The following is a 25312-nucleotide window of genomic DNA, read 5'->3' as shown; positions in this document are numbered from 1 at the left end:
GGTACCAGAGGATTGGAAAAGGGCCAATGTGGTCCCGATTTACAAGAAGGGGAGAAAAGAGGACCCCAGCAATTATAAGCCAGTCAGTCTTGCCTCGGTCCTTGGGAAGACCTTTGAGAAAATTATCAAGGAACATATCTGCAGGGGACCAGCAGGGGAGGTAATGCTCAGGGCAACCAACATGGGCTCATTGAGGGCAGATCCTCCCTGACTAACTTGGTTCCCTTTTATGACCAGGTCACCAAGTCCTTGGATGTGGGCGATGAGGTAAATGTCATCTACCTGGACTTCAAGAAGGCCTTTGACACTGTATCTCACCCCACTTCCTTAAAAAAAACTAGGCGACTGCAGCATTGATGCCTACATAGTCAGATGGGTGGCAAATTGGCTAGATGTTTGCACCCAGAGAGTGGTGGTGGACAGGTCATTTTCGACCTGGAGGGATGTGGGCAGTGGAGTCCCCCAGGGCTCAGTCCTTGGGCCTGTACCGTTCAACAACTTTATCAGCAATCTGGATGTAGGTGCGGAAAGCACGCTGTCCAAATTCGATGACGACACCAAGATGTGGGGTAAGGTGGGCACACTGGAGGTGAGGGACAGAATCCAGGTAGATCTAGACAGGTTACACGACTGGGTGGATGAGAATAGGATGGAATTCAACACAGGTAAGTGCAGGGTACTGCATATAGGGAGAAGGAACCTGCAACACACCTATAGGCTGGGGAACACCCTTCTTGTCAACACAGTCGCAGAAAGGCATCTTGGAGTCATTGCTGACTCCAGGATGAACATGAGCTGCCAATGCAAGGATGTGGTCAGTAAGGCTAACCGCACCTTGTTGTGCATCTACAGATGCATCATAAGCAGGTCCAGGGAGGTGATCCTTCCTCTCTATGCGGCATTGGTCAGGCCGCAGTTGGAGTACTGCATCCGGTTCTGGGCGCCGCACTTCAAGAGGGATGTAGCTAGCATTGAGAGGGTCCAGAGGAGGGCCACTCGCATGGTCAAGGGGCAGCGGGTCAGGCCCTACGAAGAGAGGTTAAGGGCCTGAATTTATTCAGCCTCCACAAGAGAAGGCTGAGAGGGGATCTGGTGGCCATTTACAAACTCACCAGGGGGGACCAGCAGAAATTGGGGGAGGCTCTGTTCCCTCGGGCACCACCCTGGGTTACTAGGAATAACGGCCACAAATTGTTAGAGAGAAGGTTCAGGCTGGACAACAGGAGGCATTACTTTACATTAGGGCTGCCAGGCTCTGGAATGGACTCCCAAGGGAGGTTGGAATGGACTCCCAAGGGAGGGGGTGCTCTTTCCTACCATGGGGGTCTTCAAGAGAAGGCTGGATAGATATTTGGCTGGGGTGTTATGACCCCAGCACTCGTTCCTTCCTGGGGCAGTGGGTTGGACCTGATGACCTGTTTAGGCCCCTTCCGACCCTAAGCACTATGAAACTATGTAGACCTGGACAAAGCTAAGGGACTGTAGATTCTGGAAGCACAATTTAAAATCTAGGACTGTTATAGTTATTTCTTAGCATATCATGAAATCTAGTCTGGCAGCTCCTGAACGCCTAATAAACAAATAGTGCAACAGAACTAATAAAATAATACCTGTGTGATGTAAAGCCATGTTATACTTACAGGCTGTTTTACAAAGGGTCCCTGTCAGAGGAAACTCTTCACAACTCTTTTTTTCCCATTTCCCCGACTTAGTGTTCATAAAAGCACATGTATTCATGAGCACTTCATCAATCTCCTCAGTCCACTTGGTAAAATTCATTTCTGACTCATCATACCACTTGAAAGAATTATCTGTGATTGAAAGAATTGCACTCGTGTTGTTCATGTAGAAACACTTTTTTCACATTGCCTAATCAAGTAACTGCCCTTAAAAGAAAATGGAACATTCTGAAGGTATTGTTTGGTACATTGTTTAGAAATATGTTCAGAAAGTTGTTACGGCTATAGCTAATTATAGTTAGTTGTAGCCAGTTTGGTCTCACTGAAATAAACAGCATAAAAAACCATGCTCTGAATTTCATGCAATGAGGGCAGCAGTGCATAACCATAATATGCTCATAAGAAAGACCATCTGGGGCAAGAGACCTTTCTATCATATACCAGTACTTGGGCACTTGTTACTGCTGCTTTCCCAAGAGCAGAATACGATCACTGTATTTGGACAGTGCCATCTGTGGTTGCCAATTTGGGATAACCTTCTCTTTCCTTGAGACAGTTCTATTTAAATGAATGATGTAAGTCCAGTCACATTAGGTATGTGTAAGTATTCCCTTATATGCCATAAACAATACACACTTATATGCCACACACAGTAGGATATAATCTGTAACTCACCTAACTTACATTGCTGCTTAGACATCAGGATTTAAAGTCTTTTTTCTCCTCACACCCCCGCTTTCTGCTTACAATAGCAACAAAAGAAAAGGCTAACTTGAACAAATCTGGCATCAGTATACTAGGCTTTCCCATTACATCAATATTCCTTGAGCCCACATATTTTCTTGGAAGGAGAGGCTGTCACAGGTCTCAAAGTTCATCTTGAGTCTGTCCTCGGCTCTTTGTGGCTTTACAAAGCTCCTAAAGCAAGTAGAATATTCTTCAGGTACAGGGGCACTAGGACATCTGTTTATTTAGCACATTTATGATAAGCTCTACTTAATACAGGAAATGGCCCTGACCATCTCTGACCTAAAAGGTTTAATTGTAAGCTCAGCTGAGAGAGTTTTAACAATCTTCAGAGGGGACAGTGAGAGCTTCTGGCAAGGTAAATAAACAGAGCAAACAAGGGGATAAAATGCACCCTTAAGGCAGTGACCTTTTCTATTAAAGGCAAACCCACAATGCTGGTATTGGGAATTACAGGTGAGGAAAGGTGGTTTTGCGGTTAAGGCCTGAGCTTTGAGTTTCTGACCTAGAAACCCACAGGGGAATGGGGATATCAAATTTACTTCTGTGTCTTTAATAACATCTTGATTTTTTTTCCTTTATCCCACATAGGAAAGATCACAGTTTAAATAAGGGTTGGAAGCTCATTATTACTCACTAATTGAAAGCATGCTCTCTCGTACACTAGAAGTACGAATGTTGCAAGATCTGTTATTCTATTTTACAAATGCAAACCTGAAGCACACTATGAAGAGTTAACCAGGGTCACACAAAAACTTCCACAGGCATGCAGATGCCTGAGCACCTCAGCTGCCTGCAGTCATACAATCAGCTGATTGGCAGGAGGAGAGCATTCTCCCATGGTGGGGATCCTCCTGGTGCTCCCCTATAGGAGAATGAACCCACTCCTTGCACTCCCTGGGCTGACACAGAGGAGTGCAGGGAGATGAGAGCCTTGGCAGAGGGGCATGGCAGGCTGCTTTGCCCCATGTTGCTCTGGGCTGACCCAGAGCAGTGTGGGCTGAGGTGGGGGCATTTTGCTGCAATTCTTTGCTGTTGTAACACAGCAGCCTGCCTCACCTCGCTCTGCTCTGGGTCAGCTGGGGGGCACAGGCAGCAAGGGGAAGTTGGAGGAGCAGGGAGCCAGGTTTGGGAAAGCCTCCATACACCTAGATCCTGGTCCCTCTGGCTTCTGTTTGCCCCACCTGCCACTCAGCTAAGTGGCAGGAGTGGCAATTTAAAAGTGGGAAGCTTTGCCCAGCCTGATTCCCAGCTCCCTGGAGTCACACTCCCATCTGCTGACCCTTAAATTGCTGACCTGTGGTTCAGCTGAATGGTGCGGGTGGTAAGGAGAAGCTGGCAGGAGCTGGCAACGCCTCTTACCTCTTCCCAAAACTGGGACTGTCCAGTTTGGGGAAGAGGCAGGGACTGGTGGCTGCCTCTCAACACCTTGTCAAGACTGGAGTAACCCCAGACTTGGGAAGGCAGAGAGCCTTTCCTCCCACTCCACAATTCCTGAATCCTGGGAGGAGTTAAGCTGTGGAAAAGTGTACAGATGTTCAGTCTCCTGGGAGAAACTCTCTCAGGTGCGAATTAACCCTGGTTGTTGCTGGATTATTTTCTCCTGGAGTGTCCATTTTTGCTGTGGGTGAAAAGCCCTGAACATCTGCACACAGTTTCTACTAGGAGAATGATTCTCCCAGTAGAAACTGAACATCTGCACGTGGCCTAAGACAGTGACCAAATAATGATAATGGGTAGCTTCATCAGGACCAGTAATCTCTAAGGCAAATAGTACAAGCAGTTCAAGGCCATAGTCCCAGTAGGAACAGCATAAGGAGATGGCAGCATACTTAGGGCTAGGACAGCACTAGTAGACAGCTATCATTAGGATACTACTATACTAAATAGTGGAAAACTTAAGGGCTTTTAACCTTTTCTTCTGCTGCTATGCTGGAGCAATGAAAGTAGCATACAGTAACAACCCTCTTTTTAATTAAATCACAATTTTACCTAGAATAATCTCTGGAAAAATCATGTTCCATTCACTGAGCTAAATTCTGTTCTTAGATATGAAAAGCCCAAAGTAATTTATCCATATCCAAAATAATTCATTAATGTGTTACTCTGGCTTTACCCAGTGCAGATGAATTTGGAACCTGTCCCTTTTGTATATGCATACTAGTTAAATCTTTCTCAGCTACTGATGTGAATGGAGGAAGGAAAGCCAGACTGTTTCCATAAATATGCAACCAACAAGCTGGTTTTACTAATTTTTAAAGCAAATATAGCACTTGTCAAAGCTGTTGGATTGACAAGCCTGGCCATCATTCTATACTGATCCTTGGCACAGGCACTACAGCACAAGTAAGGGCAATGCAAACTTTATATCTTCCTCTGCCCCTAAGTGGAAGAGAGTATTTAGGGATAAAAGTCAGTTGCATATCAGTCCTTATTCATTCTTTGACACTGCCAACCAACGTTCTGGTTAGCCTGCTGTTGGTTTTTCAATTTGGATACTTGTCTTACAAGAGCTGAACTGAGATGGCCACATAATTAAATAACTATTTCACAGACTGGTATTTTCTGAAATCATTACAGTCAAAGTATTAAGACAACATCAACATGGTAAACCTCTCACTTCACTTACCATCTGTATCAAAAATCATGCCCAACAAAATGTAATCAGGGCCTTGCCAGTGAGTTTTGAAAGTTTGCAGTATAAACGTATTCTCCTTTTCATTTTTTATACTAATAATATCCGCACCAGAAGCTGTGTTTAAAAAACAAAGTCACCTTATTAAATCTTTCTTTTAACATGCATTTCATATAACTGTTGTATATATAGTTAAAATGTTTAAAGTATAGTTTTTAAATATAGTTAAAATATATATTACATTTAATGTATCCAATTAATTGTGTACATATATTACCCACTTCCTAGCACTGAGGTGGCACGCTGACAGGAAATAAAATATATGCCCATAGTGCCATATGGATGCTACTTAAGATGAGATTTAAAGTATGTAGGTACTTAGATTGATATATATGTAATTTGAAAAGAAATCTAAGAAATTTAGTTAATTTAATTAGATCATGGAACTGGTATCTCAGATGTGTCATATTCCCTTGATGGGTTTCAGATTTTGAACACAACAATCATTTAAAAGAAACAGCAAGCAGTGCAAATTTAAACTCTTATTACTTGTGCATAAACAATCTGATCATGTACATGTTATTTATAAGTTGTTAAAAATATTAATAAGCAGTAAAAAAGTTATCTATATAGATATGCATAAGCCCAAGCCGCCTTGTTTAATACATAAGCACTATTTTAAAATAAGTGTTGGCACAGCAATTTGCTTCTAAAATCCCTCTGTCAATCTTGAGTTGAATTTTCACAACCACTTTTTTCAAATAATGATTTAATATCAAATAAAATTCAAAATAGTAAATTGAAAGTTAAATTAATGCTGAATGTCACATCACATTCTCTTCAAGCCAATGGGAATTTTGCCTTTTTCCTTGAAAGCAAGTTGATTTTCCATTTTCTTTAAAAAAAGAATTATTTCTCTACAGAACAACTTGTTATAAGTGATAGGTTGCTTGTATAACCACAAAGACCAGATTACTACACCTACGGAGATGAAGGTCAAATAACAAAAGATATTTCCAAATCCTACTCAAAAATGTTTTACTCCATTCTAAAAGTTTCTTACACTTCAGAAAAAGAACTATAATTGTGTCTAGGCTGGGGCATAGGCACTGCAGGGGGGGGGGGCGGGGGGGGGGGGGGGGGGGGGGGGGGGGGGAAAGACTTTCTATGCCTCCACTGCCACATAAACCTGAGGAGGGCTAAGTGGAACTAGTCATATACATATAATACATATATAATATTTTACCAGGTAGAAAAAAATAATAATAGAAAATGAGTTTGTGGCATCACATCTAGACTTTACAGAGAACAGCAAGGTAAGGACAGGGATCTATAGGAACATAGTCCTGTATATAGAATAGCAATACATAAACCAGTGGTTCTCAACCTTTTTTTGACTTAAGGTACCTGTCAATGGACCTAAGCACCTCTCCCTAACTTTTGAGAGTTGAGTGCACCCAATTTAAAAAATGATTTTATACATTACAGTGTTTATCTTGAAGTGCTGGGCAGAAGAGGTAGAGGGATAAGCCAGCAGGGACAAGCCTGAACACGTGCTTATCTCTTCAAACCTCCTAGCACCTTGCAAAAATCTGGCAGCACCCAGGGTTCAAAAGTACTCGCATAAACTATGCCACATTCCTGTTTTCATATGGATTAGGAGAGTGTTTCCAGGGAACCTGACCGTCACTGTGGTCTACATTCACAGATAAATACCAATTAAACTTTAACATTGGGAAGATCATCTCCAGAGGTCAAATATGAAAAAAATAATTGCTTACTACTGCACTTCAACGACTATGAGGCTCCTGCAGGCCATCAAAAACCTGCTGAAATCAGCTTACATCAAATGACTCTGTGTCTATCCCTTCACATGACAATATCAGTTACAAGAAATCCAGTATTGGATAAGAGCAGAAAAGTACCAGTACTTGATGTTTTAAGGGAAGACAACCACACAGGTATACAAGGTAGAAAACTCTTATGTTCTGCAGCGTGAGGTTTAATTACTTTCCAATTTAGTTTATGTAATAAGACTAAGGTAATACACTACACTTGTGAAATGCAGCCACAACATTTATCTCTTACTAATACATCAGAAACAAGAGAGATTGCTTACAGTACCATTGCCTTTACAGAGATCCCTGGCATCCTCAACACTCTCCACATTGTTTAATGTTCCTTGAAAAAAAGCATAGCAGTAACTTCCAAATGGAATCCAGACAGATGAAGGGCACTCTGCACAGTACAGAAGAAAAATTATTCTAGGTCTTGTTGTTATGAAGGAATTACCTTACTGGAGTTCTGCATTTTTCTACACAGTATGCATTTTAGATTAATCACAAAAAAATTGCATATTCAGTAGTACCTGGAGTTAGCATACATAAAATATACATAAGAATCTAATTTAGCAAGTGAGCTAAAGAACAAGTGTGAGACACTAAGATGCGTGAGACATGAGAAAATTGAGACACAAAAGACTTAGACTTAGCCAATATTTTGATTTTTAAGGATTAGCCCCCTTTGATCGAGTCAGGTTAGCTTTTATTTCCTTATATTGACGTGGTCAACCTGCAACACAGGTGCTACAAGTGGCACAGGCAGGCTCTATGTGTGGATCAAGGGCAGGACAAGCAGCCCAGCAGCAGAAAACAGAAAACAGGATGCATCTACATGATGTTCATACATCTGAATAAACTCCAGCTTTGCACCAGAGTTTCTTGCTCATGGGCAATGGAATTAACACGCATGTCTGGGACCAAAGCATGTTGAGCGAGAGCAGCACATCCCTGGCTGGCAGAGGGTCTGAGGGTCAGCCTGCCAGCTCTGACCTGACTCAATGTGCTGCGGAGTGGATGGGCTGGGGCATGATGGTGCTAAAGTGTGGGTCTAGCCAGCAGGCAACCCTGCACTGTAGCACCTTCATGCCCCAGCCAGCCCCAGTCACTGTCTAGACGTGTACTGTGGTGAGCTAAACAACTCTGCCATAGGATGGTACTTGTATTAAGTAGCACTAAACTACAGTGGAGTTAATTAATTTACTCTGGCCTAATAGCTCCACATGTGTTGATGGAGATGCTTTGCTGCAGAGCTAATTAGGCAACTCCACAGTAAGCATCACATGTACACGCTCCCACAAAGTAGCAGGTCAGGCAGAAAGCAAAGGGCAGGAAGCAGAAAGCAAAGCAGCAGATTGGGCAGGGGAAGGGGCAGAGAAGGAGAATGGGAGGCTGCAGGGCTAATTTGTGGCATGCCTGCCAAAAAGCTTGGTCCCCGCTGTCCTAGGTAATAGGGCTTCTACCATTTCCATTAGACTACTGACAAATAATCTCACATGTCACTACTAGATTTTCTGTTTATTCAATTTATGTTGTCCTTTGCTTTTCTCCTACATATTTAGAAAGCATCTATCACCATTGTATTACTACATTATTCTTAGTTAAATCACCTTTGACTGCCTTCAGTTATTTTTCTGGATCACTGGTATTTCTGTTCCTTCAGTTCTGAACAATGGCCCAAAATCATCCCCTTTAGCCATGAAATCAAGTGAGATATATCTATATATATATATATATATATATATAATCTTACATCCTCTCTCTAGTACACAGGTACTAAGAACCAAACAGAGTAATCTGGGAGAGGTTTCATCAGTACCAAATGGGGATGGCACCTCTCAGCCTTATGATACACTGCACCTGTAAATGCAGCATAGGATTTTACTGACATCGGGGGTGGGGGGGTGTTCAAGTGTCTTTGTTTTTGGACTGTATGCTCATTTACTATCCAGTCTCACCCTCTGGGTTTCTTGCATCATTTCAGCTTACTAGTTACTCTCCATAACAGCTGCAGGAAAAGAGAGAAAGAGAAAAACGCAATGAGAAATATATGACGGAGGACACACCATATAATAGATACATGTACATGCTGAATGGGCAAGAAAATAAAGGAAGGAAAGGCAAAGGAAATGGCACAGCAGCTAGCTAAATTTTTTTATTTTTAAAACATCATCTTCTCCTCTGGTCTGTGTCCTCTCAGGAGAGATCATACTCTACCAATTACATTGCTTTACAAATAACTGACATTATTTTGAAAGATGTGTGACTCCATGGAATCAAAGATGGCATGAACTTAGGGGAAACCCTCAGATCTGTTTGACACCTTCTAAGAACATATTTCACTCCTCAGTCTAGCAGCACAGGTCAATGTGAATAGCTTCATCCCACCAGTTCTACTCTCTATGTTGATTTCTCACTGACTAGAGATTCCAGTTCAAGGTCCCTGTCTTGATATTCAAAGGCCCCTCATTTGATTGGCCTCATTTAATAGAAATCACCTCCCTGTTCATGACTAGGACAACATTATAATGATGCTGCTGACCAATAGCAGGAGGCACACGAGTATAGGTATTGGACCTAGACTATGGACCTTATTCCTGCAAGTGACATGACTACAAATCTCAACATTTTCAGAACAAAGGGCTCAATATAAGACACAACTGGAGCCTTTCCACTCACTTGTGTCAGCTCTACGATTGATCTTTTTACAGTAGCTTACCTTCAATAAGTTACATTTCTCCCTGCATTCCAACTTGTTTCATACAGGAAACAATCATAAATTAATTTATTTTAAAACTGGAAAGGAATGTTCAATATTTCTGCTTCTTAAATGCTTGGGAAGTGCTAAGACACTACAATGATGAGGGCCTTCTAAATAGATTAAGTAAATAGTCATCAGCTTCAGAAAGGCTAAATAATGTTTCAAAACAACTGGATTTTTCTAAGAACAGAACCAACATAGGAATAAATCATTTGAACCTTGACCTGAATGCTTACCTGGGGCCATGATATAAGAAATGAAAGACTCCCATCAACAAGGTCAGAAATTACTGTGTGTGTATTAAACTTTTGTTTCTTTCTAGACCTAGGTGTGTATGGTATTTGAGTAAATACAATGTTTTGCAATGTATAGAATTATTTTGCTATACATTATAGAACCATGTGACTGTTCTCATCCACATACTCATAAAAATGAGATTATCAAGATTTTTTAGTAAGAAAGCTTTCATAATTAAATTAAAGGGAGAAAAAGGAATGGACATGAGAAGCATGGGAAGCAAGAATGAATAAGTGTATTTAAAGTTGCTGACTTCAATAGGGCCTGTGTAGAAATATCAATACGTAGAATTTTCTCCAAATCAGACCAAAAAAATTGGATCAGGATTTGTCATAAAATAATGGGACATGATTTATAGTCTCTAAAACCTTTAAAAAGGCTTCAGAAGGCATTATATATTTAAACGTATAAGTGTGATATGTGAAACTATAAGATGGGCTTCAGAAACCCTTAGCTGGGCTTTTAAGCTGTTTTGTTTTTCAGATGAGTGTGGAATGTTGATTCGGGTACATGTCATTTTGCTACCCATTTGTGCACTGACTAGCACAATGGGGCTCTGACCTGGAGGCCCTAATGCAGTACAATAAAGAATAGTTTCTGTTGCAACCCTAAACTATGACATTACCCTAATTATTCCCCCCACTGGTGGCTCAATTTCTATTTTTAGAAGGAACTTTGGAATTCAGGGGTCAATCCTCATTTCTCAATTGCCATCACAGGATGAGGACTAAATACCTACCAGGTACTTCAGGCACTAAACACAGATAGAAAATTATTTTTGGTCCTGTTACTATACAAATCTTTTCTGCTCTTTACCAGGAAACTGCTTGTGAATATTTTATATACACACTAATTGTCATTATCTTACAATATTGCTTCAGGCTGTATAATTTTGTCACGCTGACCTTCATATGGTGCTTCTGAACTATACCAGAGAAAAGGGGAAGAACAAATAGACTGAACTCAAATGCCAAGAAAATAAAAACAAGCTCCCTTATGAAATCCCCACCACAGAAAACTGAATTATTCTACTGCTATAGTAAATAGCATTTTACAATTACATATATATCTAAAGTATTAATACATTTTTGGAAGGTTTTATTTTGTACCCAAAGTTAATGCCCAAAGTCATGCTGACTTCAGTGATGAAAGTCATGCTGACTTCAGTGATGGGCAAGATAAAAGAACCCAGGCTTACCAGTTACAGATAAATGCATTAAATATTGATTTCAATATTGACTAGTACTCCTTACCTTGATTCTTTTAAAAACCCACTTAAAGCAGTTGAATACATAGGACTCCTTAAATACTCAACTTTCAAATAAAGGGATCAGTCCTTTCCTCAGAGAAAACTCTTTATTTCACTTTTATTCAAGTTTTACTTAGACACTACAACAGGGGCAGGCAATTATTTTGGGCGGAGGGCCACAAGTTTTGCCAAGCTGTCGAGGGCTGCATGGGTAACCCTGCCCCTTGACAGGTGCCCCGCTCCTGGTCGCCATCTTGGGACTAGAAGTCCTGCCCCTGACCTCTGACCCTTGCCACCGGAAGTCCCTCCCCTTGCCCCTGGAAGTATTCCTTCAGAGAAGAGGGTTTTTGCTATCTTAGAACTGGGGAAAAAAAAAACAAATTATGTACTAAAAATCAAATACCCATAATATTATATTTTAATTTAATTAAAAAATATATTTTTGTCCTGATACTTGTGTGTTTGTGCTTTATATGTAGAAGTGATTGCATAATAGCTTAAAATGTAGTCATACTCTTGTATAGTGTGTGGGGTGTGTTGCGGCATTGGGGGCTATGGGTGGGTGGGTGGATGTGGGGTTTGTGGGGAGCTGTGGATGTCTGTATGTGGTATTTGTTGGATGTGTGATTGTGTCTGGATGAGGGTGCGGCTGTGGGGTTTGCAGGAAGGGTTGCAAGGGGGGAGCCAGCTGGGCACTTGCTGCCCCAAGCCTCATGGTTACGTTTGCACTCTGGCAGCTGCCAGGGAAGGGCCTGTCAGGTTTGGGAGCAGTGTGGGAGGCTCCTGGAGCCACTGGGGGTGGCACGAGTCAGTGGGAACATGGCCTGGAACATGGGAAGACCAAGGAGGCGGTGCAGAACTTGCATCGCATGCCTGAGGCTTGGGGTAGCAAAGGTTTGGCTGCCCCACCCCCCATGGGCAGCCTGGGGGTTGCCACCACCCTGGGGGGGGATGGCCCAGCTCTCCCACACCCCACAGGGACACAGCAGCCTGACAGCAGCTTGCCCCCTGGCCCTGGGACAGACAGGGAGGCTGCACCAGGAGTCAGAGCAGAGCAGAGGAGCGGCTGTTTTTGTGCTTTAGAAGCTCCTGCAGCTTCCAGAAGGCTGGGGAAAACTCCTGGCCGGCCCTGGGAGCAGTGCAGGGTGCCACCTGAGGCCGCTGGTGGCGGCACGTGGCCCAGGACACGGGAAGTCCAGGGATGTAGCATGGAAGTTGCATCCTATGCCTGAGGCTTAGGATGGCAACAGCCTGGCTGCCCACACCCACAGGTGTCCCCAGCAGGTGCCACCACCCTGACTGGAGCGGAGCTGTGGCTTCTTTTTTCCTCTGAAAGCTCCTGCGGCCTCCCCGAGCTTCCTGTGCCCTGGGCCGGGACCCTGCCAGGTTGTGCCACCCCCAGCAGCCTCGGGAGGTGACCCATGCTGCCCCCGGGGCTGGCCAGGAGCTTCCACAGGGCCCCTGGGCTCCTCACAGCCACAGGAACTTCTGGAGCAGAAAAGCAGCTATGGACCTGCTCCTGCAGGGCGGGGGGGCCCAGGCCTTCCCCCCCGGATGGCAGCACTCACCTGAGTCTCCCATGGGGATGGGGCAGCCAGGCCATTCCTGCCCCAAGCCTCAGGCGTGGGATGGAAGTTCCGCGCTGCACCCTGGACCACATCCCCACTGGGTCATGCTGCCTCCAGCAGGCCCCGTGCTGCCCCCAGGGCCAGACAGGGGGGTTGGGAGCCAGCAACAGCCAGGCAGTGTCCCGGGTCCAGTGCCAGTGGGGCCCAGAGCAGGCTAGCAGGAGCCCAGGGCACAGCTGGCTGGGCTCTATGGAGCCCGGCCGGGCTGCCCCAGCACGGAGAGGGGAGCCACCCCGCTCTGGGCCCCACCAGCGCTGGCTCCCACACGCCCCTTTGCTCCCAGCCCCCCGCCCCAACCCCATGGCCAGTCGGGGACCAGCATGCTCCCCAACCCTCTCTTACCTAAGCTTCCCACTCCGGCATGGGTAGGAACAGCCTCATGCTCCCTCTGGCTGGGGGGGCAGGGCAGTGCGGGCCCTGCTCTTTCAGGGGCCTGCTGTGGCTTCCGCTGGGTCCTAATGCCCCTGGCTCCTGTCACTTGGAGCCAGAGGCAAATCAATATTAATTTTTAAAACATTTCTCAGGGCCCCACAGACTGGACAGAATGGCCTCATGGGCCAGATGCAGCCTGCGGGCCATATTTTGCCCCCTCCTGCACTACAAGATTGGACTTAATGTCCTTTGGGGGCAATTCTAAAAATACTTAAAGGCCTTCCCACCACTAGAGAAATATACTGTGCTACTTTTTTTTTTAAACTTCTAGCATACTTGTAACATACGTAGGTGTTAACTCATATGGAGACAATTGACCCGCATGATCCGGGGACAGTAGGGCAGACCTTACAATGAGAGACTACGGGACCTGAACCTGTTCAGCCTTCACAAGAGAAGGCTGAGGGGGGACCTTGTGACCATCTATAGACTCATGAGGGGGGACCAGAAGGGTTTGGGGGAGACCTTGTTTCCCCTAGCGTCCCCCGGGATAACAAGGAATAACAGCCACAAGTTGTTGGAGAGTAGGTTTAGATTAGACATCCGTAGGAACTACTTCACAGTTAGGGCGCCTAGGATCTGGAACCAACTTCCAAGGGAAGTGGTGCTGGCTCCTACCCTGGGGGTCTTTAAGAAGCGGCTCGATGCCTACCTGGCTGAGGGCACTTGAGGCCCGTTTCCCTCCTGCCCAGGCAGGGGGTCGGACTTGAAGATCTACAAGGTCCCTTCCGACTCTACTTCTATGATTCTATGAATTTTTAGGACTAAACATGGGTTTAGCCTGCACTGCTTCAGACATGGTAAGTGGAGATTTGCCAAAATGGCTCAATTATTACCCCATTTCTTTCCCTTTCACCAAGTCAAAGCAACATGGGAGAAGACTGATTGGAGTACCATGCTCAATGAGCAGTCATCAATGGCCCAAAAATCTAGTGAGGAGGCAGCACTGACTGGAGTTCCCTGAGGTGTATTTCCAATCCGCTTCTGGGTCTGCTGGGGAGTGTGCTGGGGAGCCCCCCCGGCCCGGTGATCAGCTGCAGGGGGACCCCGGGTGCCCCCCCAGACCCAGGAGGCACCAGTCGCCAAGCCGGGGGGGGGGGGAGGGGGGCAGGGGGGCCCCCCAGCATGCTCCCCAGTGGACCCGGAAGTGCTTCTGGTCCATTTTCAGGTCTGCTGCTGAGCGTGCTGGGGAACCCCTTGTGCTTCTGTGGGACACTGAATCTGCCCCAGCACCGCAGCATTCAGAGCCCCTGCTACCTAGAGGTATGTAGAAAAAACATTTAAAGTTGTATCTACATCCAAATCACCGAATCTGTCCGAATCTCTCCAAATCAATTCGGAGAGATTTGAGAGTCCTTTGATTCGATTCGGAGATTTGGCCACCAAATCAGGCCGAATCTCCACCGAATCGAATCAGGGACTGAAGCTTCACACAGCCCTAATCTCCACCTCCCTGTTTTCACCCACAGGAGGACTTCTCCAGCATGTGCACTGTGGAAGGAGCTTTAAGGCTGCTCTCCAAGGTTGCCCAAAAAACCCCCTTTACTGAGGGGTTATGGAGAAGGCTATGCTTAGTGTCTAAGCAGTACTGAAATCTATGGGATAGCCACCACATGCTCCTTTAACTTAGACATGCTTCCAGGACTCCCATAGTTTATTAGCAGGTGTCCTTCCAGTCCTTGGAGCAGTCCAGAATTGGGAGGGAAACTAAAGCCATTTTAACCCAAAGCCTACCTACCAAAGATACTCATATGCAAGCAGCTTTTGAAAACATTAAGTTTACTATCACCTACTTGAATCATCAACATGCAGTGATGAGAAAACAAACCTCTTTTTTAATATGTACTAAAACCCCCCGTTTTTCTTTTTTTTAAATTTATTTTAAAATGCATTCCCTCCCCTTCCCCAACCATTTCTGACTTTTTATCACCCTCTCTATTTCCTATAGATAAGTATAAGTAAGCTTAGATGTAGGATAAACTTTAACATTTTATTTTAGGTAGTAAGTTTTATTTTTCTCTCCCCTCTTTGCAAATAAGTGCCCTGCTATTTTGATACAGATAGCCACTGTTTTATAAGTGACAATTATTATGTTTGTATTGATTTTTTACTGCTTTTATATTGTGTGATTACTGTTTTAGGCCTATATATGTAAGTTAGCATAAGTCATGTCAAGTTTCCATCTTGTAATGTCAAGCCTCCATCTTATCCCCATGCCCATTTGTGTAACCTATGACTCATACCTACCCCTCCTATGCAACTTGGTTCCTGAATGAATGGTGATGAATGAGGGTGCTTGAGAGACAATGGCAATAGGTCTAAAAATAGCTCCCTCTGAATGACCGAACCATCAACACCAATACCTGGACCAACGACCCAGCCCTTGGAACCACCCTCAGCATTCAAGAAACAAAAGATGAGGCAACTCACCATTGTGCCAAGCTGCACATGCTCAGTAAGAACACCTGGAGCCCTCTGGAACAGGGCTGACCTTGCCTGGACAGGCCCTCCCCATAGGAGATCAGAGGTAGTCTGCCCCATAAAAACAGGTAGTGAAGACTGACTCCTTGGGAATGCCATTTCCATCTGGACCAGCACCATGCCACACCACCTATCTACCCAGAGGCCCTGCCAGTGACCCCCTCTGGACAGCACCTACTGGACAAGGACCCCTTTCCAGCCTGGATAGGTAACTATCACCCTCACCCCGTCTTCAACCAAGGACTTGGATTCTGTTTCTCTTCTCTACCAGGACTCCAACCCTTCCACTGAGTCTTTCTCCTGCTGCCATTGTGAGTGCTTGTGTGTGTGTGTGCGTGTGTAGGAACCAATAACTTCATGGGGCTGTTAGTGTGTTGTCTAATAAACCTGTTATTCTGAAACCCTGAGTTGGGTTTTTGTCTGTTTCCTGACTGTTTCCTCCTTGCCACCACTTATCTGCCCCACCAATCTCCAAGCTATCAGCTTGTTTCCAGCCCCAAGCTTCCAGATTTCTGCCTCTCTCTCTCTTTCCTGGCTGTCTCCTCCTTGCCACCACTTATCTGCCCCTTCCCCCCACTGCCAATATCTCAGCTGTCTGCCTCAGTTTCCAGCCCCAGTCTACCTTAAGTAACCCCAAGCCTCAGTTCTTCAGCCAGCTTCTCTCTAGTCCACCAGTTCTAATCCCAGTTCTGGTAACTTTCACTCCCGACACTTTACCTCTCTCTCTCTCTCACCTTAATCTTCCCCCAAGTATTTCAGGTACCCCAAGCACATACACACACATACCGTACTATCTGAGTTAGGAACTTACCTATGTGTAGGTGGGTTGTATGTGTGTGAACTGGTAAGTGTGTGTGTGTCTATATATATATGTCACTGTGTGCATGGTATATGAATTAGTGATCTGTGTATGTGTACTGAGTGTGCAGGTATGGACAATTGATTTTTGTCTAACTTTTGGGGTGTAGAGTGTATGTGCTTGGATTGGTAGCATGTGTGTATACAAACCAACTTGATTTCTGTTTTTATATGTGCAATTGCATCATATCCTCCTGTCTAACTGCACAATATTGAGATCCTGGGAGTTGGCCTGACCCCCACAGGGCAACAAATAGACAACGTAATTATGAAGAATGTATATTCTGCAGCAGTTGTTTTGATTTATACCAGTGAATCTCTACTTTTCATTCAGAGGGAGCTTTGGAAAATGAATCTTACTGATGCTAAAAAGGAGGCAAAGCCCATAAGCGGTACTGTTTGAATAATAAATCATTTTGATGCATCTCGGTATCACAGGTACAAACCAGGAGTAATTATAATTTGCGTTTCATCATCATGTAGCCACAATAAAAATAAAGTAAGATTTTCTTACTTAATTCCTTCTCACTCCTACTAATTCGACCACTTGAAATGATGCTAAATGATTTCTTTCTTGGATGTTTGGTCAGTAAGTTTCACATACTGGCTGAAGGCAGAATAAACCATACTAACCACAGAAATCTGAACGTTACATATTAAGCTATGAGAACCTGAACAGTACTGCAGAAATGGTGATGATAAAGCCGCCATTCACTTTTAGGCATAAAATCTAGATGCTTGTTTTTTGTTTGTTTGTTTACAACTATGAAGTGAACGAACTACTCACACACCACAGAATTTATTTCACCCTTTCAAAAATGTTAGATATATAGCATATGCCCGGGGCAAGGAACAGATGGTACACTTGATTTATGAAAAGAAGAAAAGTAAAGAAGATGTAGAACCACCACAAACTCTTCAGCCCTAAATGCAACACAGCCAATTGTGCATGAATTCCCACAGCCAGAAAGAGGAATTAATGCAGCATAAAAGCAAAAAATTAAATAAATAAATGATGGCTGACGTAAGACTTGCTTTTAAGTGTACAAAGGGTCATAAATTTGTCAATGCTCAGGCCCAGTCAAAAAAGGGTTTGGGACACACTTCTAAGCCACTAGTACCACACACAGAGAACAAGACAGAGAAGTGTGTCAATCCCTTTCTCTTCTGCAGCAGTGAGAGCTGAGAGAATTCACAACCTAGCAGAAGAAATTGGAAGTGGGCAAGAAGAACCAAGTAGAATTATCACTGGCCCCTCCATCCCATCACGTGGATTTCTCAACAGGAGGGGACAATCTGTACAGTGGTATAAAGGCTAGAACATATGGCCCTATCTGTGCATGTAAGCATGTAAGAACTGCTATATTGGATCAGACTACATGCCCACTGAGCCCAGTACCGCACATTGGCACCAAGCCTATTTATGCAAGGCCTATCCATACTGATATATCCCCTACCCTTCTTTCATTACAACTTTCAGCATTTAAAGGTTTAGGGCAGGGGCAGGCAATGTTTTGTGGCTGGAGTGCTGAAAAACACCACAATGCCTACCTTGGAAGGTACCAGAGTGCTGACATGCCAGAAAAACAAAATGAGGGCAGGGGGTACGTGGCAGGATGTTCTGCTTATGCCCCTTGCCCCCCACCCAAAGCCCCTGCCCCCCAGCCCAGGCTCTCTGGCTGTCAGCAGCTACCCTGGCTCTGGGTAGCTGCTGGAGCCCAGGCTGCTCCCAGCACGGCTTGTAGCGTCCCAGCTGCCTGCCTAGGAGCAGCCTGGGCTCCTGGCTGGCAGCAGCTAACCAGAGCCAGGGCCGACTGCAATCAGGAGGCTGCAAACAGCTGTGCCCAGCTCCGGAGCCCTGGTATCAGCTCTGTACCAGCACGTGCATGCGTGCCTCAGAGCAGGCAGCGGGGGAGGGGCCTGAGGCAGCGCAACCCCGATCTCTCTCCTGCTCCCAGCACAGAGGTGGTGACTGGGCTCCTGAGCCTAGCACAGCTGTTTGTAGCCAGCCTGGGCTCTAGGAAGCTGCAGCAAGCAGCAAGGCTGCAAACAGCTGCGCCGGGCTCCACAGCCCTGGCATCAGCTCCATGCCAGCGGCGACTGCACGTGCACCTCAGAGTGGACAGTGGAGGAGCACAGCACGCCCCAAGCCAGGGTCAACGCGGTTGCCGCCAGCATGGAGCTGATGTAGGAGCTGTGGAGCCCAGTACAACTGTTTGCAGCTTACCCTCTACTTGCTGCAACTGCCCAGAGCCCAGGCTGGCTACAAACAGCTGCACCGGGCTCCAGAGACCCGTCACCAGCTCTGTGTTGGGAGCAGGGTAGAGACTGGGGTTGCACTGCCTCAGGCCCCTCCCCCACTGCCCGCTCCGAGGCATGTGTGCACATGCCGGTACAAAGCTGATGCCACTGCTCCGGAGCCCGGCACAACTGTTTGCGGCCTCCTGGCTGCAGCCAGCCCTGGCTCTGGGTAGCTGCTGCCAGCTGGGAGCCCAGGCAGCTCCAGAGCCCGGCACAGCTGTTTGCAGCCGGCCCTGGCTCTGGGTAGCTGCTGCTAGCCGGGAGCCCAGGCTGCTCCCAGCAGGCAGCTGGGATGCTGCAAGCCCTGCTGGGAGCAGCCCGGGCTCCGTCACTGGCAGCAGCTACCCAGAGCCGGGGCTGGCTGTAGCGTACCGAGTAAAACGGTCTTGCGTGCCATGCTTGGCATGTGTGCCAGGGTTGCCGACCCCTGGCTTAAGGAGTTCTAATTTAGAAGGACTAATACCTACTGATGGACCTACCTACCCTGCCAGAATTTGTCTAATCTTCATTTAAAACTGGTTAAATTGTTAACCTCTACAACATCTTGTGGCGATGAATTCCACGTTAATTAGATGCTGTGGATAAAACCTACCTTTTGTTAACTTTAAAACCTGCTTCCTAATCGTGTCCCTGTACATCCCCTAGTTCTGGTATGGTGAGAAATGGTAAACAGTAAACCCCTATTTACATACCTTACACCATTCATTATTTTATAGCCCATTTAACCAAAATGGCTTTCATGGTCCCTTTTTATTCCTCCATCCTGTTACTTGTAAATTGTAGCATAAACCTAGTTGCTTCCTCAGTTATGGCAGTTAACATATTGGGGTCCTTACATCTTTTCATACTGTACTGCTAAAGTTATAAAAACTGATACAGGCCCTCTTTCAGTTTTGAACTTAGGCAACTTCTGCATTATTTACTTCTACAGACCAGTCTAAATAAGTACTGGAAATGGATTTATCACTGGTTCCACTTAACTGTAGCTAGACATTGTGACACTGCTCAACTCTGATGCAAAAAAATGCATTATAATTAAACTAGAACTGATTTTAACCAATATTTTTGAACAAGTACCAAAGATTATTGCATGTAAACTCTGTATAGTCAAAACCATACTGCCCAGCCAGAAAAATGTATCTGCATTCAGAAACAGGTCATTTCTTTAGCATAGACTAATGCGACTAGGTCGCCTCGCTAGGTGCTGCTCAAGCATACATTTCTGATGACAGGATTGAACAGTTAGGAAAAATATTTCCCAATGGCGTCAACACATAAGTTTAATGCTTGTTAATGCACTTTAAAATTCACACCTTCAGTTAATTTGACTTAACTGTCCTTGCTGTCCCCGTGCAGCCATACTCTAGTGCAATTTGTTTATTCAAAAATATATATCTTGATTCTTTGAAAAGAAGTAGAAACAAAAAAGCAAACACTCATTTTCCGAGCTCAAGCCCCAGATAAATTACCTCTACTTTGTCCTTAAAAAAAGCTCTCTCTACTTCACTGTTTCTGTCTTTACTTCACAGTTCACTATTCCTGCAGCAACTGCCTGCATTTTACACCTGTGAAAATACTAGGAGAAAATAAAAAGAACATAAAAGTGAACTGAAGCATTTACCTGTCTACTGGGGAGCTGCTTTGCAATGCAAAGGAACTTCAGAACATCAATGGCAAACAACTGCAAGGACTCCTTTGGGTACAATTATTGCAGGCTATTTTTAGCTCTTTCTATGGGGAGTCTCATGACATATGTCAGGACTTTGGAAGTGCAGGCCATTAATAGTTTTTACCAAAATGAGTCTAAGAAATGCCCCCCCACCTTTCTTAAAATAAATATAAACAGGTTTTTTCTTTAATTCTAATTTAAACATTTCCCTTAAGCACTGGAAAGCAAAATATATAGCACCGTGCTTGTGCATTAGGTAACAAATTAAATGGATTTTATTACAGAAAGGTAGTTAGCTATGTTACTCTGAAATGAGGCAGAAGTCTGGGTAGATATGCACCTTACAGACCAGTGGTTCTCAAGGTTTGGGTTTCACAGGCCAGATGAATGGTATGAGGCCAGTCTGGGCCAGACTGGGCCCTGCACTGTTCCCCCTGACCCTGTGTACTGGGATCGGGCCCTAGGGCCCCATGCTGCCCCTGCCTGGCACTGTGTGCTAGTATCAGACTCCAGAGCTCTGTGCTGCCCCCACACACCAGGACTAGACACCTATCTTCCACATTTGATCTAGTGCACAGGGTCAGGGCTCACAGGGCTGCCCACAGACCCAGATGGCATTATGTGGAGAGCTGGATATGACCTGTGGACCAGGGGTTGAGCATCCCTTTTATAGACTAACTAAAGAAATACACAGAGCACAAGCTTTCATGAACTCTCATGGGCCAAAGCTTGTGCTCTAGATCCACTGCATTGGTTTAATCATCCAGTGGATGTGAAAAAATAAACAGAACATTAGCCTGAGATACAGAAAGAGCAGCAAATATGGCAGGCGACCAGCTTGGCTTAGCAGAGAACTCTTCAGTCAGCTTAAACACAAAAAAGGAAGCTTACAAGAAATGGAAGCTTGGATAGATGACTAGGAAGGAGTGTAACAGTACTGTTCAGTCATGCAGGGATGAAATCAGGAAGGCCACAGCACAACTGGAGTTGCAGACAGCAAGGGACGTGAAGAGTGACAAGAAGGGTTTCTACAAGTATGTTAGCAACAAGGTCAGGGAAGGTGTAGGTCCCTTACTGAATGGGGGAGGCAACCTAGTGACAGATGAGGAGGAAAAGGCTAAAGTACTCAATGCTTGTTTTACCTCAGTCTTCACAGGCAAGGTCAGCTCCCAGACTACTGCACAGGCAGCACAGTTTAGAGAGGTCAGCAGTCCTCAGTGGTGAAAGAACAGGTTAGGGACTGTTTAGAAAAAAGCTAGACATGTACAAGACTATGGGGCCACATACAATGCATCTGAGGGTGCGGAGGGAGCTGGCTCATGTGACTGAAGAGCCGCTGGCCATTATCTTTGAAAACTCATGGGGCCTGGAGGAGGTCCCAGACGATTGGAAAAGGGAAAATACAGTGCTCATCTTTTAAGAAAGGGAAGGAGGATCCAGGGAACTACAGACCAGCCTCATCTCAGTCCCTAGAAAAATCATGGAGCAGGTCTTCAATGAATCCATTTCAAAGCGCTTGGAGGAGAAGGTGGTGATTAGATCAGTCAGCATGGATTCACCAAGGGCAAGTCATGCCTGACCAACCTGATTGCCTTTCATGAGATAAGTGGATCTGTGGGTGCAGGGAAAGCAGTGGGCGTGATATACCTTGACTTTAGCAAGGCTTTTGATACAGTCTCCCACAACATTCTTGCAAGCAACCTGAGGAAGTACGGGTTGGATGAACGGACTATAAGGTTGATAGACAGCTGACTGGATTGTCAGGCTCAATGGGTAGTGATCAATGGCTCAAGATCTAACTGGCAGCCAGTATCAAGTGGAGTGTCCCAGAGGTCAGTCCTGGGGCCAGTTTTATTCAATATCTTCATGAACATTCTGGAAGATGTGATGGAGTGCACCCTCAGCAAGCCTGTAAATGACACCAAGCTGGTGGGGTGTAGTAGATAGGGTAGGGCTAGGATTCAGAATGACCTAGACAAATTGGAGGATTGGGCCAAAACAAATCTTACAGGCTTCAACAAGGACAAGTGCAAATCCTGCACTTAGAACAGAACAATCCCATGCACCAGTACAGGCTGGGGGCTGACTGGCTAAGCAACAGCTCTGCAGAAAAGGACCTGGGAGTTACAGTGGACAATAAACCGAATACAAGTCAACAGGGTGCCCCTGTTGCCAAAAAAGGCCAACAGCAGACTGGGTTGTATTAGCAGGAGCATTGCCATCATATTGAGAGAAGTAATTATTTGCCTCTATTCTGCACTGGTGAGGTCACATCTGGAGTATGGTGTCGAGTTTTGGGCACCCCACTAAAGAAAGGACACGGACAAGCTGGAGAGAGTCCAGCAGAAGGCAACAAAAATGGTGAGGGGGTTGGTCCATATGATTTCTGAGGACAGCCTTGCAGAACTGGGCTTATCTAGTTTGAAAAAGAGACGACTGAAGGAGTTTAATAGCAGCCTTTAACTATCTGAAGGATGGTTCCAAAGAGGATGGAGCTACTGTTCTCAGTGGTGACAGATGACAGAACAAGGAGCAATGGTCTCAACTTGCAGCATGGGAGATTTAGGTTGGGTATTAGGAAAAAAATTCTCACTGGGAAGGTGGTGAAGCACTGAAATGGGTTACCTAGAGAGGTGGTGGAATCTTCATTCTTGGAGGTTTTTAAGGCCCAGCTCGACAAAGCCCTGGCTGGAATGATCTAGGTGGGGATAGTCCTGCTTTGAGCAGGCAGTCAGACTAGATGCCCTCCTGAGGTCTCTTCCAACCCTAATTTTCTATGATTTTATGATCTGAAGAAGTATGCTGGGTTCTCCTCCTGACCCAACCAAATGAAAGCCTTTTTCCTTTAAAGTAATTTTTAATGTCAACTAATTATGCTCTGTGAGGTTGGAGGTCTGACTTCCAGGATTCCCAATGCAGGAAGGAAGGGGTTTCCAGCACAGGTGCAGGATCCGACCATCCTTTGGTCCTTCTTGCTGTGCATTTCTTAGCTAATCCTGATCATTTAGGCTATGAGTCACCTGGCTTGGCATGAGGGTCTGTGACCCCCAGTAGGACAGGCACAGTCCAGCCATTTCCCCATTGGGCTGAAATGGCCTCTTAAGTTGAATTATCATGGGAAGTGATAGTACCTCCCTATTCAGGACTGGTTAGGGCTTATCTGGAGTACCAGTGTGCAGTGCTGGGTTTCACATTTTGAAAAGGACATGGAGAAGTTAGAGACGGCCCAGAGGCAGGCAACAAAAATGATCAAGTGCTTGGAAAGCAAGTCATATGAGGGGAGATTGAAGGAGCTAGGCATGTTCAGCTTGTAGAAAAGGTGCTTAAGAGGAGAAATGATAGCAGTCTTCAAACACCTGAAGGGCTGTCATAAAGAAGAGGAAAAGCACCTTTTCTCTCTTGCTTGAGAGAAGAGGATGTGGAACAATGGCTTAAATTGCAGCAAAGTAAATTTAAATTAGCTATCTGGAAAAACTTCACTGTGAGAATAGCAAGGCAGCAGCACAGCCTGCCTAGGGAAGTTGTGGACTATCCATCACTGGCAGTGTTCAAGAAGTTGGACAGCCACTGGTTGCGGATACAGGCATAGATATGCCTATTTTCAACCATGGGTATTTCGTATGCTTCTGGGATTTTCTGGTTTCTCCCACTGCCCACCGTGCCCTTTTCTGCTGAATGTGCCCGGGTGGTTTTAAATCTTCCCAAAGGCAATGGGTGTTGGCTATAGCTAGAGCCGTCCGGGGGGGGGGGCAGGGGAGCCCCACACAGGCTGATTTGCCCCAGGCCCCTGCTTGGGTCATCTCTGGCCAAAGCTAAGACTGGGGGCTTAAACTGGCGTGTGCCAATTCCCTTGCTAGGAACAAAGCCAGAGGTCCCTGGCTAGGGGGTCTTGCCCCTGCACTCAGGGCCAGACTGATTGCCATATTTGTGGTCAGGAAGGGATTTTACCTCATGGTCAGACTGGAATGGACTGTGGGAGGTTTTGTCTTCTGTAGCCAGGTGTGTGACCCTCTACCCAGGACCTCTCGAGTATATACTGTAGTAACAATCTTTTATAGAAGCAGACATTTGCTGCCATGGTTCCCATGCTTTACCTGTGTGGGTAGGGTGTTAGGTCTGTGTTGAGCCTGTGTTGAGGGTACTCTTATGTAGAGCTTAGGTTATGGTTGTATGGGATGGTTTGGATAAGGATGACCCTGCCTCGGGGAGGGGGGTTGGACTCACTAGATGACCTCTGGAGGTTTCTTCCAGCCCTATTTCTCCCTGACTCTAATCCAAGACAGCAAAACGTTAATTCAAACAGGTTGCAGGCATAGGGGTGCCCGACCTCTGGTTCATGAGCCAAGCACAGCCCTGGAGCTGGGGCATCTGGCCCCTGGGGCTCCCCACAGGTGGGAAGCAGTGGCCATTAGTAGTGCCACTGCCTCAGCTGCCCCATTCCCACCCCCTCCTCCCACAGGCATTTGAGGGCTGGTCCCAGCCCAGCTGATGTCTCCAGGCCTGAGCTCATGCTTTTAGCTGGGGTTAAAAACAGCCTGCAGGGCTGGCGAAAGAGAGCTCCTGAGGGGAAGGGAGACCCGTGCGGAGAGGGGCCCTCAGCCCGCAGGCAGTGAGGACACCAGCGGGGCAGCGGGCGGGGTGGGGGCAGGGACCGGGGCGGATCCCGTCGCCTGGTCCCGCCCCGCGCAAGGGGCGCTTGGTCACGCGCAGGCCGCCCTGCCCCCTGCTGCTCACCCA

The 25312-nt window shown here is 45.8% G+C and overlaps 1 protein-coding gene across 1 annotated transcript in view; it reads right to left on the bottom strand.

The window, feature by feature from the left end:
- LOC102381124 (lymphocyte antigen 75) overlaps positions 1 to 25312 on the bottom strand; it is a gene marked incomplete at its 5' end in the record, with an annotated part of 121167 nt that overhangs the window by 11794 nt on the left and 84061 nt on the right. Inside the window, 4 exons of the mRNA XM_025199967.1 lie at positions 1641 to 1811; positions 5056 to 5178; positions 7186 to 7299; positions 8858 to 8881. Coding sequence (XP_025055752.1) covers positions 1641 to 1811; positions 5056 to 5178; positions 7186 to 7299; positions 8858 to 8881 — 432 coding nt within the window. The remainder of the gene's footprint in view (positions 1 to 1640; positions 1812 to 5055; positions 5179 to 7185; positions 7300 to 8857; positions 8882 to 25312) is intronic.

Source organism: Alligator sinensis, unplaced genomic scaffold (assembly GCF_000455745.1).
Source record: "Alligator sinensis unplaced genomic scaffold, ASM45574v1 scaffold389_1, whole genome shotgun sequence".
Classification (NCBI taxonomy): domain Eukaryota; kingdom Metazoa; phylum Chordata; order Crocodylia; family Alligatoridae; genus Alligator; species Alligator sinensis.
Note: the sequence above shows the minus strand (reverse complement) of the source record. Positions and strands in the feature narration are given on the sequence as shown.